Below are 14,316 nucleotides of genomic sequence, written 5' to 3' on the forward strand. Positions count from 1 at the left end.
TGTTTGGTTGTTTTTTTTTTTTTTCATCTTCTGTAAAACATGGTTTTGTTTGTTGTATTTGAATTTAATGCTGATTGGCTTTTCCATACACCAGACTCAAAAGTTCAGGATATAGAGACATAAGAGTGTCAAATGTTGATTTATAACTCCAAAGCTAACACTATTCTGAGTTTCAAATTCCAATTCCAAATTCAAAAGCAACAACAAAACGAGACAAGATAATTTATTAGATTTTCCATTTAAATTTATATGAAGAGTATCCTGAATGTCCTAAGATATTTTTTTGTATGTGGAATGTGCAATTGGTATCTCTTTGAAATTGTCTAATTAAATGCTAAAAAACATGATTCCCTTTTTCAAATCCCTTTACCAAGAATTGAACGAGTGACAGAAAATAAGAAGGAGGACGGCGAGAACTTTTAAAATCGAATCAAGGAGACAAATTAAAACGAGAAAAAGTGGAAAGTATTGAATTTTGTTCCATGTATCCTTAATTCGTTTTTTTTTTCAAGAACCGAAAAACTACATCTCTATCTACTTTCAAATCAACAACTGTTTTTGGTGAGACTTTAAGTCTTTTGGATTTTTATTTTATGTAATTGGAAAACATTCAAGTACCTTAGATAAATTAAATTTAAAATGTTTAATAGCAACACTCAGTTGGGATTTTCTCAAGAAATTCAAGATCTTCTAGCCTCGAGGAGAAAAATAATTGAAATGTCTCTTGATAAAGTCTATCAGCCTTATTTATTAGACTTCACTAAACAGCTCTAAACGGCTGCATAGTTATACAATACATAAAGTTTTATGTAGCCTTTATGCAACGTTACATACATTTCTATTTATTAAACATTTTCCTAGCCATTATTGTTATGCTAGGTTTGTGTCCAAATAAGTACTAAAAATGGAAATTAGTACGACAAACAACTCCATCAGTCGACAAAATAACTCCATCTGATTCAAAAATAAACAAAAAAAAATAAACAAAAACGTGGGCGAAAGTTCTCAATGTCATATGTAGAAGAAAATCTCTAAAAAAAAAAACACATTTCATTTGTTTTTGCTTGACAACAAATTGTTCATTAGATTGGATTGGAAAATGTATTTTCCGTCGGCTTTTTTGGTTCACATGTATGAAAATGTAGACATAAATTCTATGGAATAAGAAAAAGATGAAGGGGTACACATATGAATTTATAAGTACTGCGGCCAAAATTTCTCGTAAATCATATCAGGAACAAATCTCCAAATTCCTTATTTTTTGATTTAGTTGACTTCAAGTTCTTTATTTAATTGGAAATGTAATCCAAAAAATAAATTCTTCAATGAAAAAAATATATACAAATATTGATATTTTTTTCTTTTTCTGAAAATTATTTGATGTTCAAATGACATTTAAGCAAAATATATTCTTATTCAGGCTCTAAACAACCTAAAAACTCGTTTAGCTTATACAACTTCTATTAAACGTTGCTCAAAGTTTATAAATAACAATTTTCTGTTTAAAGACATTAGAAAGAGTACATAATGCTATGTACTGTCTATGATGAGTTTATAAATAGGGCTGTATATCTATATCCTTTTTATTAGACATTTAGGATTTTTTTTTTTGTTTTTCATTTTGTTTGGTCTTTGATACTTCCCCCGAAGGTCAAATGACAAAATATTGTTAAGACCAATTAGGACTCTTATAACGGTGGTGGTTTTGTTTTTGTTTTATTTATTTTTTTTTTTTTTCAATTTAAACACAAAGAAGATAGCAAAAAAAGAAGAAAGGATATTTTTTTTTGGGACAAATTAGATTTTTCCCGTACAAAGATGATGATATTTTTAACAAGAGAATATTTTTAAGCTGTGAGTTTGGTGTTTGCTTCTTGTTTTTTTTTTTTTCAAATTTTTGTTCTTAGAATGAAGAGTGAATTAAGTCATGGCAATAAAGAAGATTATGATGAATTTTTAAGGGAAATAAGAGGGTTATTAGAGTTTTTTTTTTAAATTATGTTTTTTGATTATTTTAAATGGGAGTTGAATTTTTTTTTATTTTCATTTTAAGTTTTATTTAATTTCATCAAAACTGTCATATTTTACTTTTTATAATTGATAATGGATTAATAATAATTATTAATTTTAGGAAAAAAGGCAAACATGAATGCTCTCATTCATTATTACTTAGCTTCACGTGTGTATTTTATACCCACTCTCCACTAAAAACAAATTTTGCTGAAATATGTCGACTGCCGCTCTCTAAAATGTGTTAAAAATTACGAAATGGTTAAGCTCAATGGTACCAGAGTGCAGCCATTTAAATATCTTCTTGCGTAAAAAAAAAAAAACGTTAAAAAAATCGTAACTATACCAAATAATTGCAGTATAAATCTGCAAATCTATTTCCAATATCAAGAGGAGTACCACAAGGCTCAATTTTTGGTCCATAACTCTTCTCTATTTGCGTGAATGAAGTACCAAAACTCTTATGCCACTACGACATATATATTTTTGCTGATGATAATCCAGCTTATAAAAAGTTGTCATATTAAGATGATTAAAAAAAAGAATTCGTGCTTAACACAAAGTATAAATATACAATTTATCACCAGTCATAATTTTCATATTTAGTGTTAACACAAAATTTCCCACCAGGCATGATTGATTTTAATGTCAAAAAAATGTCTATTCTATGTTTATTTATTAAGTTATCGTGTAGTATCATAGAAATTCAGATGATAATGACGGTCTATTGAAGCTCTATTTAGCTGACCACTAAGCATCAATTTAAATTTCAAGCAAATGGTCTATTCAAGTTCTATTTACTTGATCGCTTGGCATAAGCTGCAGGTATTGTTAGAGCATTTTAGGAAAAAAGTGGGTTACGCCACTTCTGCGCTCACTGCTTCTTCTTCAGTAACTTTTGAAGTGATAACGTCTTATAAATCGATGAACCATGGCAGCCACCACAACAAAATGACGCCATTTTCTCCCGTTCCACTCTCGCACTTTCGCAGTGCGTCAAAAAATTTCAATTCAAAATAAACTATTAGAGGTCCAAAAATCTTCTATAGCTTATTTGAAAGATAATAACCTAAAGCCTAATCGAAATGAAAGATTTTTAAAAATTCCGTCATTTAATAGGGTAAACAGGGGTAAAACGGAAAGATGAAATTCAGGCTAAAATCTAAACGCGAAGTCGTAGAGAGTTTATTTTTTTTTTGCTATAGATAGATCAAACTAATTCAAGAATAACTGCATTTAAGAAAAAAATTATAAAAAATTTTGAAACTAAGCTATAACGTTTTGTTTGAACGTTGTACACGTGTTGGGGCTATGACAAAATGATGATTTTGGTTAGGGGACATTTTTTTGACAATTCTTAAGGTGCCAGGTGAAAGATGAGAAAAAAAAATTAGGCGTCTGATACGGATTTTTTTCCAACACTCTGCGTTTCGAAATATGAATTTTTGAAAAACACCTTGTTTTTTAGGGGTATTTTTGGATAGTTCTTGGAGTGTTCAAAAAATCTCAAACTTATAGGACATGTAGGTTTTTGTCTTATGCATACATATGCAAAAACTTGGAATCGTTTAGTGAGTTTTGACTGAATAACGAAAGAAACAAGTTTTTAAAACACACGTTTTTTGACCGTTTTTAACCGATTTTCATCGTTTTTTATTTTTATCTTATTTTCTTAAATAGATACATTAAAAAAATATATAGAGTAATGATTGACCATGATCACGACTATATGTGTGCGAAGTTTCAATCATTTTCGTAAACACAATTTTGAGATAACGTTAAAATAAAATTTTAGAATTCAATAGGTTATAACTTTTGACCAAGAGCAGATAGAAATTTTATTAAACTTGTATGAGCATTCTGATACAATTACCTTTCATTTGGTATATCACACATAACGGTAGACTAACTACAAGCTATACAATGTTAAATCAAGAAACTTGCGAAAAACCTCAAAACACCAGTGGAGATCTGTTGATCATGAACAACCACCACAGTGTGACTTTAAAAAAATTCTAACTTCTCTTGTAGGCATCTTTGAAATGAAATTGATACGTCATATGAAAGGTGAAATAATAAGCTTTTACATGGTATAAAATTTTTTAGGTTGTCAAACAAAAAAATTGATTCCATAGCCTGAGAACATAAAAATAGGGGAGAGTGGGGCAGTTTTGAACACTTTTTGCTTTCGCAACTGCTAGAAAGATATTTATTCGATTTATTGATCTGTTAAGTTTACTTATATGAAGCAGTGATATTGAACTTCGATTTTAAATTATATCTGGTTATTTTAGCATATTATTTATATTTAATTTTAATTTTTAACCAGTATTAGATCTTATGTTCAAAAGTGCCCCATGTATGGGGCAGTTTTGAACATGGAAGGGGCAGTTTTGAACATCAGTATTAATTTCGTTGTAATGAATAAATAATACTTAACTTTTTATTAGTTTTTTAATAAGAACATACAAAAACTCCAAATTGATTATTATATCATATTCAATTAACCAACAAATAATAAAAACTCAGAAAAAATAACATTAAAATTTAAACTATAGTTATCAGTTTATCACATTTATAAGTTCAAAAGAAAAACAAAAACCAAGAAAAATTCATTTAAAATATATCTTAAAAAAATTGTATTCATACCATTTATGCTTCTCAGAGTAAAATAGATTTATTTTCAATATATATACTATAGATATATTTCTAGACATTAAATCCAAATGTTAACAAAGCGGATGTTCTTCATGTACCAGGAGCATTAATTAAGTGTGTAGGTAGCTTGACTTTAATTTCTATAACGCTTAAGCGGTATATAATCGAGTTCTCATCGAGAACAGTCTAGCAGAACTTGAAGAATTCAGTCATTTTTTTAAAACTTCAATTATGTTGTACAATGTACATATTCCCATTTTTTCTTTAATTTTGCCCACAAATGCTAGTTTCATTATTTATTTTTATAAGAACATTACGATTTATTAAATAAAACACATTCAAGTGTCCTTAAAATGTCTGATACAAACTGCTCGGGGCGGTTTTGAACATGTTCAAAAGTGCCTCACCATACTTGTTCAAAACTGCCCCCACTGTGTCAACGACATAAAATGTTGAATAAATATTTAACATTAATATATTCATTCAAAAATTCACCGTCAATTAGTTTAAAATTCATTAACCATTAACAAAAATTGTATTACGTTTTGAAATCACGTACCAATTTTGTTTTAAACTCTTACAACTAAAAAACTGAAATAATGCAAAACCACTATAAAAACCACCTTCCACCTTTAAATCTGAAAGTCAGCCGAGATAACGATGGAAAGTCGTTGACATTTATGGATATCGTGTTGACGGGTTCAAATATCGAAATACTTCTAAAAAAGATTGATATACTAAAATTTTATATGCAGTGTTCAAATGTGCCCCGTGTTCAAAACTGCCCCACTCTCCCCTAAGTGTTTTTTTTTGCTTTTTTTTTTATAAAATTCTAGCTCTTTTTGTTGATGTCTCATAGACCTGATCGATATATATATTTTGTGCTAAGACAATAAGCTTTCAGATGGTATAATCTTTATAGGTTGTTAGTGAAATAAAATGCACGACTGGGTCGCACGTACTTGCTCTTGTAGTTCAAAGTATCGTTATCTTAAATATCTATTGGAAATTTAAGATTTTGTTTTAGTGGAGTAACTAAAGCTCAAAAATTGGCAATATTAAGGAACCCGGCCGAACAGCTTAGATTTTGATGATCTTTTTTTTCAAACGTCGGTAATTAAAAATACTTTAAAGTGTATAGATTAAAAATAACCGGTGTTGCCGTTTTGATTTTTTAAATTTAATTGAAGATTTTTTTGAACAAAAACAAATTTTTTTCAAAAATTTTTCTTAAAAGTCATAAATTAATTGATGCCAAAAGATTGTCTAGGAAATTCAAGGAAAAAAAATGTATGGGAGTGAGGGACAATCTTCCATAGTTCAAGCGATAGATGCAATTTTCTTATTAATTGACTTCAAACACAAAAAAAAAATATTTGAACACAACGGCAACACCTACAATATTCAAATATACATTTTTTAAAAGCTAAATGCTTAGTCATATATGTAAAATTAAAATGAAGTTAATTGAATGAACGGCTTTTGAAAGAATGGTAATTGAACTCAGATTTTTGAAAAAAAAAAAAATTATTGAAAAAATTTTAACATGTCGTTTTTTAAACTTGGTCGTAATGTAAAATGCATTTATTTTCAAATTTTTTTGGCCGCATTTGTTATGATTTCAAATTATAAAAGGAAATGTCAATATGTATTACGGTTTATGAAAAAAATTTAAAAGTATTTCATTTTCGAAGAACTTTTTTTAATAAAAGTTTTGAAAAAAAATGTAACTTATTTTTTTTTTTAAGTTCAACATCTAAACATAAAATTATTTTTTATTCATTTAATAACCCTTACTGTTGAAAGTTAAATAGAAAAAATTTAAAGTTCCTATTTACCACAGTATTTGAGAAAATTAATTATTTCAATGCAAAAATTCAGTTTTAATAAAAAAAAACCATTGAAATTGAAGTAATTTTTCATTTTTTTTTTTTCAAAAGTGTGATATATTTTACCTTTTTTGCTTCGAAATTCAACTGATAATATTTATGGCCAGACATTTTTTTTAAATAAATTCATATTTTATTAGAAAAAGTTTGGAAAAAAGTCATTTTAAATTTTTCTAATAATATTTTTTTTTTAAATTCTGAGTTTGAGGACCATTTTTTCAAAAAGTCTTGATTAAATTTAGTGGATTTAAATTTAAGAGATAAGAATGAGCTTCTGGCTTTTTAAAAATGTATTTTAAAATATTGTAGGTGTTGCCGTTGTTTTCAAAATATTTTTTTTGTGTTTTGAAAAGATTGAAGATTGTCCCTTACTGCCTTTTATATATTTTCCTTAAATTACCTAGAGAATCTTTTGCTATCATTTGTTTTATGAAATTTAAGCAAAAAAAAATGGTTTTGTTAAAAAGAAATTAATTTTAATTTTAAAAAACAATACGGCAACACCGGCAATTTTTAATCTATAGACTTTAAAGTATTTTTAATTACCTACGTTTGAAAAAAAAATCGTCAAAATCAGAGCTGTTCGGCCGGGTTCCCTAATAATTTGGTTTAGTTACTCTACTATTTAGTTTCGAGAAAAAATACAAAAAAAAAAAATTAAAGTTAAAAAAAATACATTTAAATTTATTTTTTTTCAAAAATCTTTTAAAAAATTCTTTTCAAAAACTTCTTTTTAATTTTTTTTACATTCGCCAGTTCAAAATTATGTCTATAAACTTTGAATAAAATTGACTTATGCTTTGATGAAATTTATGAACTTTAAAAATATGTCAAATTTTGAAAAACGGCAACGCCATATTTCCGTTCTCCGCATTTTTTGAGAAAAACTAAAAACGCAGTTTTTTTAGAAACAGTAAGAGTATTACGTACACTAAATTTAATCAAAATCGTTAGAGCCGTTTTCGAGAAATTTGCAATACCTCGAAAACGTTATATGGGAGATATGCTTTAAAACGGAGATATTAAAAAAATAACGGAGATATAAAAAATAACGGAGATATAATAAAAAAAACGGGTCTAGGGAATTACGTAAAAGTCATCTGTCCCAAGTTTCAAGCAAATCCATCCATCCGTTTATGCCCTAGCTCGATGTACAGATGGACGTACAGACGCACAGACGCACAGACGCACAGGCATGACGAAAACCACTTTTTTGATCTTCTCCATTATCGTAATGTTGGTTGTGATTAAAACCTCAATTTTTTTTTCTACACGAAACCAATACTTGCCCTATAGAGCAAGTAAAAATGGAATTAATGACGTGAGAAGATAAAACCTGATGTTTTTTTTTTTTTTGCTTTTTTTTTGATGAAAATGATTGTTTTCAATAAATTATTTTTATACTTTTTGCGCATTGTAAAAATTTAAAAATGGTTTTATTCTTAAGAAGAAATACTTGGCTTTTAAATTGGATATTTTTTTTTTGTTAACTTTTGAAATAAAAAAATTAATATATTGAGAAAAGAAAAAAGGTAATTTTTATTTAGGTTTTTCTTGTAAATTATGATTGTTTGTAAAAAGTAAACGCTACAATTGACTCATTTTAAACAAAAGCACACAACCTGTTTACTGACGACGTTATCACGTAAAATCATCGTCCGTAAACCCGATTTACAGACAACCTCTTTTTTTCTGAAAAAAGTAATTCAGTAGAACTCTAATTTTTGAAGTACATAAGTAAATAATCTTAAACAAGCCTAGGTTGAGTTTCAAAACAGATCATTAACATAAAAAAGGTTTTATTTTATTTGAGTTTTTTTTTATGCTTTATTGTGATTTTATTAAAATTTTTTTTTTCATGTTGAACTGAATGTATTTTTTTTAACATGAGAATTTACAAAATTAAAACTACATACCTACACTGTTTATTCTTTTTTAATTTAACTTTTACTTTATATTTTAAAAATATCTAAATAGCTATTTGGTATTAAAAACAAATATTTTCTTATCTAACTTAATTTACTAAGCTGCATCCTATCTTTAACTTCTTCTCTCTGTTTTCTTTATATTTATTTTCATGTACACTTCAAACTGCAACACAAAATATAATAATAAAACAAAATATTAATAAATTAACTACACAACAAAATCTAAAGAATGACCATTTTAAGGTGGGCTATAAAATTAAAAAAAAAAAAATTATATTACATTTTATTTTTATTAGTTGCTAATGTCACGCTATTCTTTTTTATTTCCTACTACTGGCTGCTACTTTCCTATAATTTTTTTATTTCATGATTTTCTGCTTATACAAGCACAAATTTATTTTCACAAAAAAAAAATCATTACTCAAAAAAAACCTAAAAAAACATTTGGAAGCTTATCAGCTCTTCAAAAAAAAAAAAAAAACATTTAAAAAATGAATTTTCATTTCCTCTCCTTTTGTAAAATGTACGAAAGGACTTTATTCTCATAAAACTTTATATACATAACCATGTTCACCCGAAAAAAAATTTCAGTTCTTCCCTTAAAATGTTGAAGCTTGTCCATCAAAAATATTACGAAACAAGAAGAAAATGCTACGTCAGTTCAAATGAATCTTAATTGTTGGTCGGAGAAGAATGTGAATGTGTTTGTGTTTGTGCAAGTCTTCATTAGAAATGTCTGTCTTTGTAAATTATATTGTAACTAAGAGCCAATGGCAAGTGAATGAACACAGAGTGAAAGTTAAGTAGTTTTTTTGGGAGAGTAAAAAGTTAATGAAACTTTACAATGAGTTTTGAATGGACAAAAGAAATAAAGGAAAATATTACTCATACACCAGAGTGACCGGATTTTTTTTTTTTTGATTTTTTTTACGATGATAATGATGATGATGAAAAAAAAATTAAACTTCATTTAATTTAACCAAAACCATACTCTTCATCATGCCAACATAAACAAAAGTCAATTCCCATTATATTAACATAAACACAAAAAAAAAGAAAAAAATTATTTTATTATTTTGCTGGCAATGTCCTTTCCATTTATGCTTGATTTGCATCAAAAAATAATATTTTAACTGAAAATAAATAATGTTTTTTTGTATTTTTTTATTACAGGTATCAATGGAATCAGATCGTCCAATTGTATCTACCTGCCGGAATAAGGCTAGCTTCCATCATCACCAACGTCAAAATGCCCAACGTGTATCACACATGTCACATTCATCAAATAACGTGTTGCGTGCCAGACGTGGTGTTGTGCGAATGCTTATCATATTCGTTTTAACATTTGCGTTGTGCAATTTACCATATCACGCACGCAAAATGTGGCAATATTGGTAAGTAAAAAAAACAACACAAAAAATACAGACAGACAAAAAAAAAATGAAATACAAACTTGTAATAACCATCGTTTAAAGTAAATCACGTTAAAAAAACATAAAATAAAATTAAAAGACCAGAGTCAAAATAACTGCGATTTTACAAAAAACCAGATGATGTAGGCATGAATGGAATTTTTCTTAGAAAATAATAAAAATGAAACGCACATGTTCTTGATCTGTATATTTTTTGGGAAACATTTTTTATGCATAAATTCAGCAAGAATTTGTAGGCTTATATAAATACTTTCGTGTACTTTTAGAAGAAAAAAAAAAATATTAAATTGCACAAAACCTTGAGATTTCTGTTTTGATTCATTTACATTATTTGGGTCTTATGGAAATCTTTAACATAACAAAGGCATCTCTAAACATTTTTGCATGTTTTCCAAGGAAATACAAAAATAAAAAGAAATTTTTAAAAGCATTTTAATACCTAAAAATATATGTTTTGACAAATTTAAATATTACCATGATTAATTCAAAGTTTGGCCGTATTCATTTAATGAAAGAGAAATAATTGACTTTCGGTTTTATTTCAAAATGTTTAAAAAAAATATCATCGATTTGGCATTATTTTTCACTCCAGCATCTATAAATCTCATATACTTGCCTAGACCAAGGGACTGGGTCGCACAAACTTGCTCTTAGAGTTAAAGTTGCTTAAATTTTTAAGACTTTTAATATAGAAATTTGGAAAAAAAATTAAACTCGTTTTAAAAAAAAAATAAAATAAAATCTGAAATCAAATTTCAATCCAAAACAAGTATGCAGTTTTGATTGATATATTAACATGCATTTTTAGAAAAAAAATTTTCAAAATCGTTAGAGCCATTTTTTAAAAAACTAATTTTTTATAAATAATTTTTTGGAAAAAAAGTTTTAAAATAAAATTGGTATGCCATTTTGTAGAAATCACTAATCAACATCTAAAACCAAAATTAAAAAAAAAATTTAATTCGAAAATTTGATTTTTCAAAAAAAAAAATTTCAATATTTTTTTAAAAATCCAAAAATTATTTTTTTTTGGAAATTTTATTTTTGGTTTATATCAAAATAATATAAATGCTTCTTCACAAAAAGTTTGGTTGAAATCGAATAAGCAGTTTCGGAAATAATCGGATTTGAAAAAAAAAACGGTTCTATGGCAGGTACCGTTAATAATGATTTTCAAAACAAATTTTTTTCATTGAAAGATAGACCTTAGCTTAAAACTAAAACTTGAATTTTTTTAAACAAAATCGTTAGAGCCGTTTTCGAGATATTTCAATTTTAATAAAATCGGTATATGACAAGTACCTACCGTTATTTTTGGTCCAAAAAAATTAATTCCAAAAACCCCTCTGGAGAGTCGCCAAATAACGCTACATACCAAGTTTGACATTAATCGGTCCATCCGTTTAGGCTGTAGCTCCTTATACAGACAGACAGACAGACAGACAGACAGACATACGGACAGACGGACTTCCGGGACCCACTTTTTTAGCATTCTCTACCATCGTAATGTCATGGAAAAATGTTATCTCAACTTTTTTTTTTGAACGAATGCATAACTTGATATGTATATAGTACCTATATCACAAGTAAAAATTTGCAAGTGAAGTTCCAAAAGTAAAGTAATCCCCTTGCTTGTGCATATAGGATTTGAGATAGGCTTGATGATGATTTTATTCAAAGGTTCTTTGAATTTAAAAAATCTGTTGGACTAAAAATATATTTTGGATATTCCCACCAATCCAAAATCCTATATAGTTAGCTTAAAGGGAAGGGGAGTTGAAGAATTCCCCCCTCCCCATTCGCTTCTCATTATTCCTGTGGGACCAAAAACTGATGTTTTCATCTTTTTTTGAAACCGTTTTCTTAAAAAAAATTCAGTTGGGTCATAATTCCACACATTTTTTTTATGTGGTACTATGTCCATAATCAAAAAGAATATCCATATTTTTTTCACTTATGGAAAATATCTAATTTAATGAATATCCCTTTCTAGATAAACAAATTTTAGTGCTGTTTCCCTGGGAATTATGTCCCTAAGGCCTAATTTATTTACACTCCATTAAATTTAAAGTCGCCATTTTAAAAGAGAAATTTTAAATTTTTTATGCAATTTGACAGATTTTTCATTTTTAATGGAGATTTTAAATATAATGGAGAGTGAGCTTTTATTCATTCTTTTATTTCTGTGCTTACATAAGGTCTTATACGAACAATTTGCAGCTTTTCTCAAAAATGGTTTTCACATTAAAGTAATAACTTCCTCAATATTATAAAGTTTTTAAGAAGTTTTTCTGGAAGTTTTGCGTAGTTAAGATAAAATTCCTTTAAGTGCGATCAAAAATCAAAAAATGAGATGGCTCCAAGGACCTGTTTTCACTAAATGTGCCAGGAAAGAAAAGTTCACAAATCTTCTCCTCGATGGTCGATTTTGTTTTCAATAAAAAGTGATTTTTTGAATGTTGGTTATGCTGTTTTTCAAATACTAAACTGATAAATTATCCAAATCAAACTGAGATAACGAAATTGTCTTGAAGAACATGGTATCATTAATCTTTTTAGATCCAATTAAATAACGTTTATTATGAATATAAAAAGTAAAGGTAATAAGTGACTGCCTTGTAGAACCCCGCAAATAGCTAGAAAGGGATTTGAAAGAGGGTTCTCAAACAAACTCTGTAATCTTAGTAATAATGTGTTTTTACTTGCTCTATAATAGGGCAAGTATTGGTTTCGTGTAGAAAAAAAAAATCGAGGTTTTAATCAAAACCAACATTACGATGATGGAGAAGATCAAAAAAGTGGTTTTCGTCATGCCGTCCATCGGTCTGTGCGTGTGTGCGTCTGTGCGTCTGTGCGTCCATCTGTACATCGAGCTAGGGCCTAAACGGGTGGATGGATTTGCTTGAAACTTGGTACAGATGATTTTTACGTAATTCCCTAGGTTTGTTTTTTTTATTTTTTTAATATCTCCAATTTAACGCATATCCCCCATATAACGTTTTTGAGGTATTTCAAATTTCTCGAAAACGGCTCTAACGATTTCGTTTAAATTTGGTGTGCGCAGTACTCTTATTGATTCCAACAAAACTGCGTTTTTAGTTTTTCTCAAAAAATGCCAAGAGCGGAAATATGGCGTTGCCGTTTTTCAAAAATTGACATGTTTTTTAAGTCCATATATTTCATCAAAGCATAAGTCAATTTTTTCAAAATTTACAGACATCATAGGTATTGAAGTGTAAAATGTAAAAAAAAATTTAAAAAAAAAGTTTTTCAAAAAATTTTTAAAAAATTGAATTTTTTTAACTTTCGATTTTTTTTTTGTTTTTATTTTTTTTTCTTCACAAAATCTTAAATTTCCAATAGGTATTTAAGATAAAGATGCTTTGAACTACAAGAGCAAGTACGTGCGACCCAGTCGTGCATTTTATTTTACTTGCGATATAGGTACTACATATATATCAAGTTATGCATTCGTACAAAAAAAAAGTTGAGTTGGGTTTTTGGAATTAATTTTTTTGGACCAAAAAATAAAGGTCTATCTTCTAATGAAAAAAATTTTTTTTGAAAATCATTATTAACGGTACCTGCCATAGAACCGTTTTTTTTTTCAAATCCGATTATCTCCGAAACTGCTTATTCGATTTCAACAAAACTTTTTGCGAAGAAGCAATTATATAATGTTAATATAAATCAAAAAAAAAAATTGAAAAAATATATATTTTGGATTTAAAAAAAAATTGAAATTTGTTTTTTGAAAAATAAAATTTTCGAAAACGGGACATTGAATTTTTTTGAAATTTTGTTTATAGATGTTGATTAGTGATTTCTACAAAATGGCATGCTAAATTTTATTTAAAACTTATTTATAAAAACTTTGTTTTTTAAAAAAACGGCTCTAACGATTTTGAAATTTTTTTTTGTAAAAATGCATCTTAATATATCAATCAAAACTGCATACTTGTTTTGGAGGTCAATTTGATTTCAGATTTTATTTTATTTAAAAAAAAAAAACGAATTTAATTTTATTTTTCCAAATTTCTATATAAAAAGCCTTAAAAATTTAAGCAACTTTAACTCTAAGAGCATGTTCGTGCGACCCAGTTGTGCATTTTATTTTTTTTTTTTGTTCTCAAAAGCTGATATAATAGGGATAGGATAAGAATTCAACTAGATGGGAGGTGTAGATCTACCTTTCAGAAAGCCATGCTGTCTACAGTACCTATAAGCTTAAATAAGAGCATACAAAATGTTTTCGAAGACTCTAATATATGTGAAAATTTGGCAATTATATAATTTTTAACATTGTTTTTTTGACAATGATTTCCATAACTAAGGGAATTTTTCTTGTGAAAAGGGATTAAATCAAATATTTTTGATAGGAGTAGAGAAAGGATTGAA

The 14,316-nt window shown here is 27.5% G+C and overlaps 1 protein-coding gene across 4 annotated transcripts in view; it reads left to right on the forward strand.

Annotated features, from left to right (window-relative positions):
* Positions 1-14,316, forward strand: part of LOC129916599 (trissin receptor) — a 152,297-nt gene that overhangs the window by 131,347 nt on the left and 6,634 nt on the right. For 2 of the 4 annotated variants that reach the window (XM_055996629.1, XM_055996630.1), the window contains exons 7-8: positions 8,714-8,728; positions 9,659-9,879. In XM_055996629.1, coding sequence (XP_055852604.1) covers positions 8,714-8,728; positions 9,659-9,879 — 236 coding nt within the window. The remainder of the gene's footprint in view (positions 1-8,713; positions 8,729-9,658; positions 9,880-14,316) is intronic. The other 2 variants (XM_055996631.1, XM_055996632.1) reach the window with 1 other exon arrangement.

Source organism: Episyrphus balteatus, chromosome 3 (genome assembly GCF_945859705.1).
Source record: "Episyrphus balteatus chromosome 3, idEpiBalt1.1, whole genome shotgun sequence".
NCBI lineage: Eukaryota > Metazoa > Arthropoda > Insecta > Diptera > Syrphidae > Episyrphus > Episyrphus balteatus.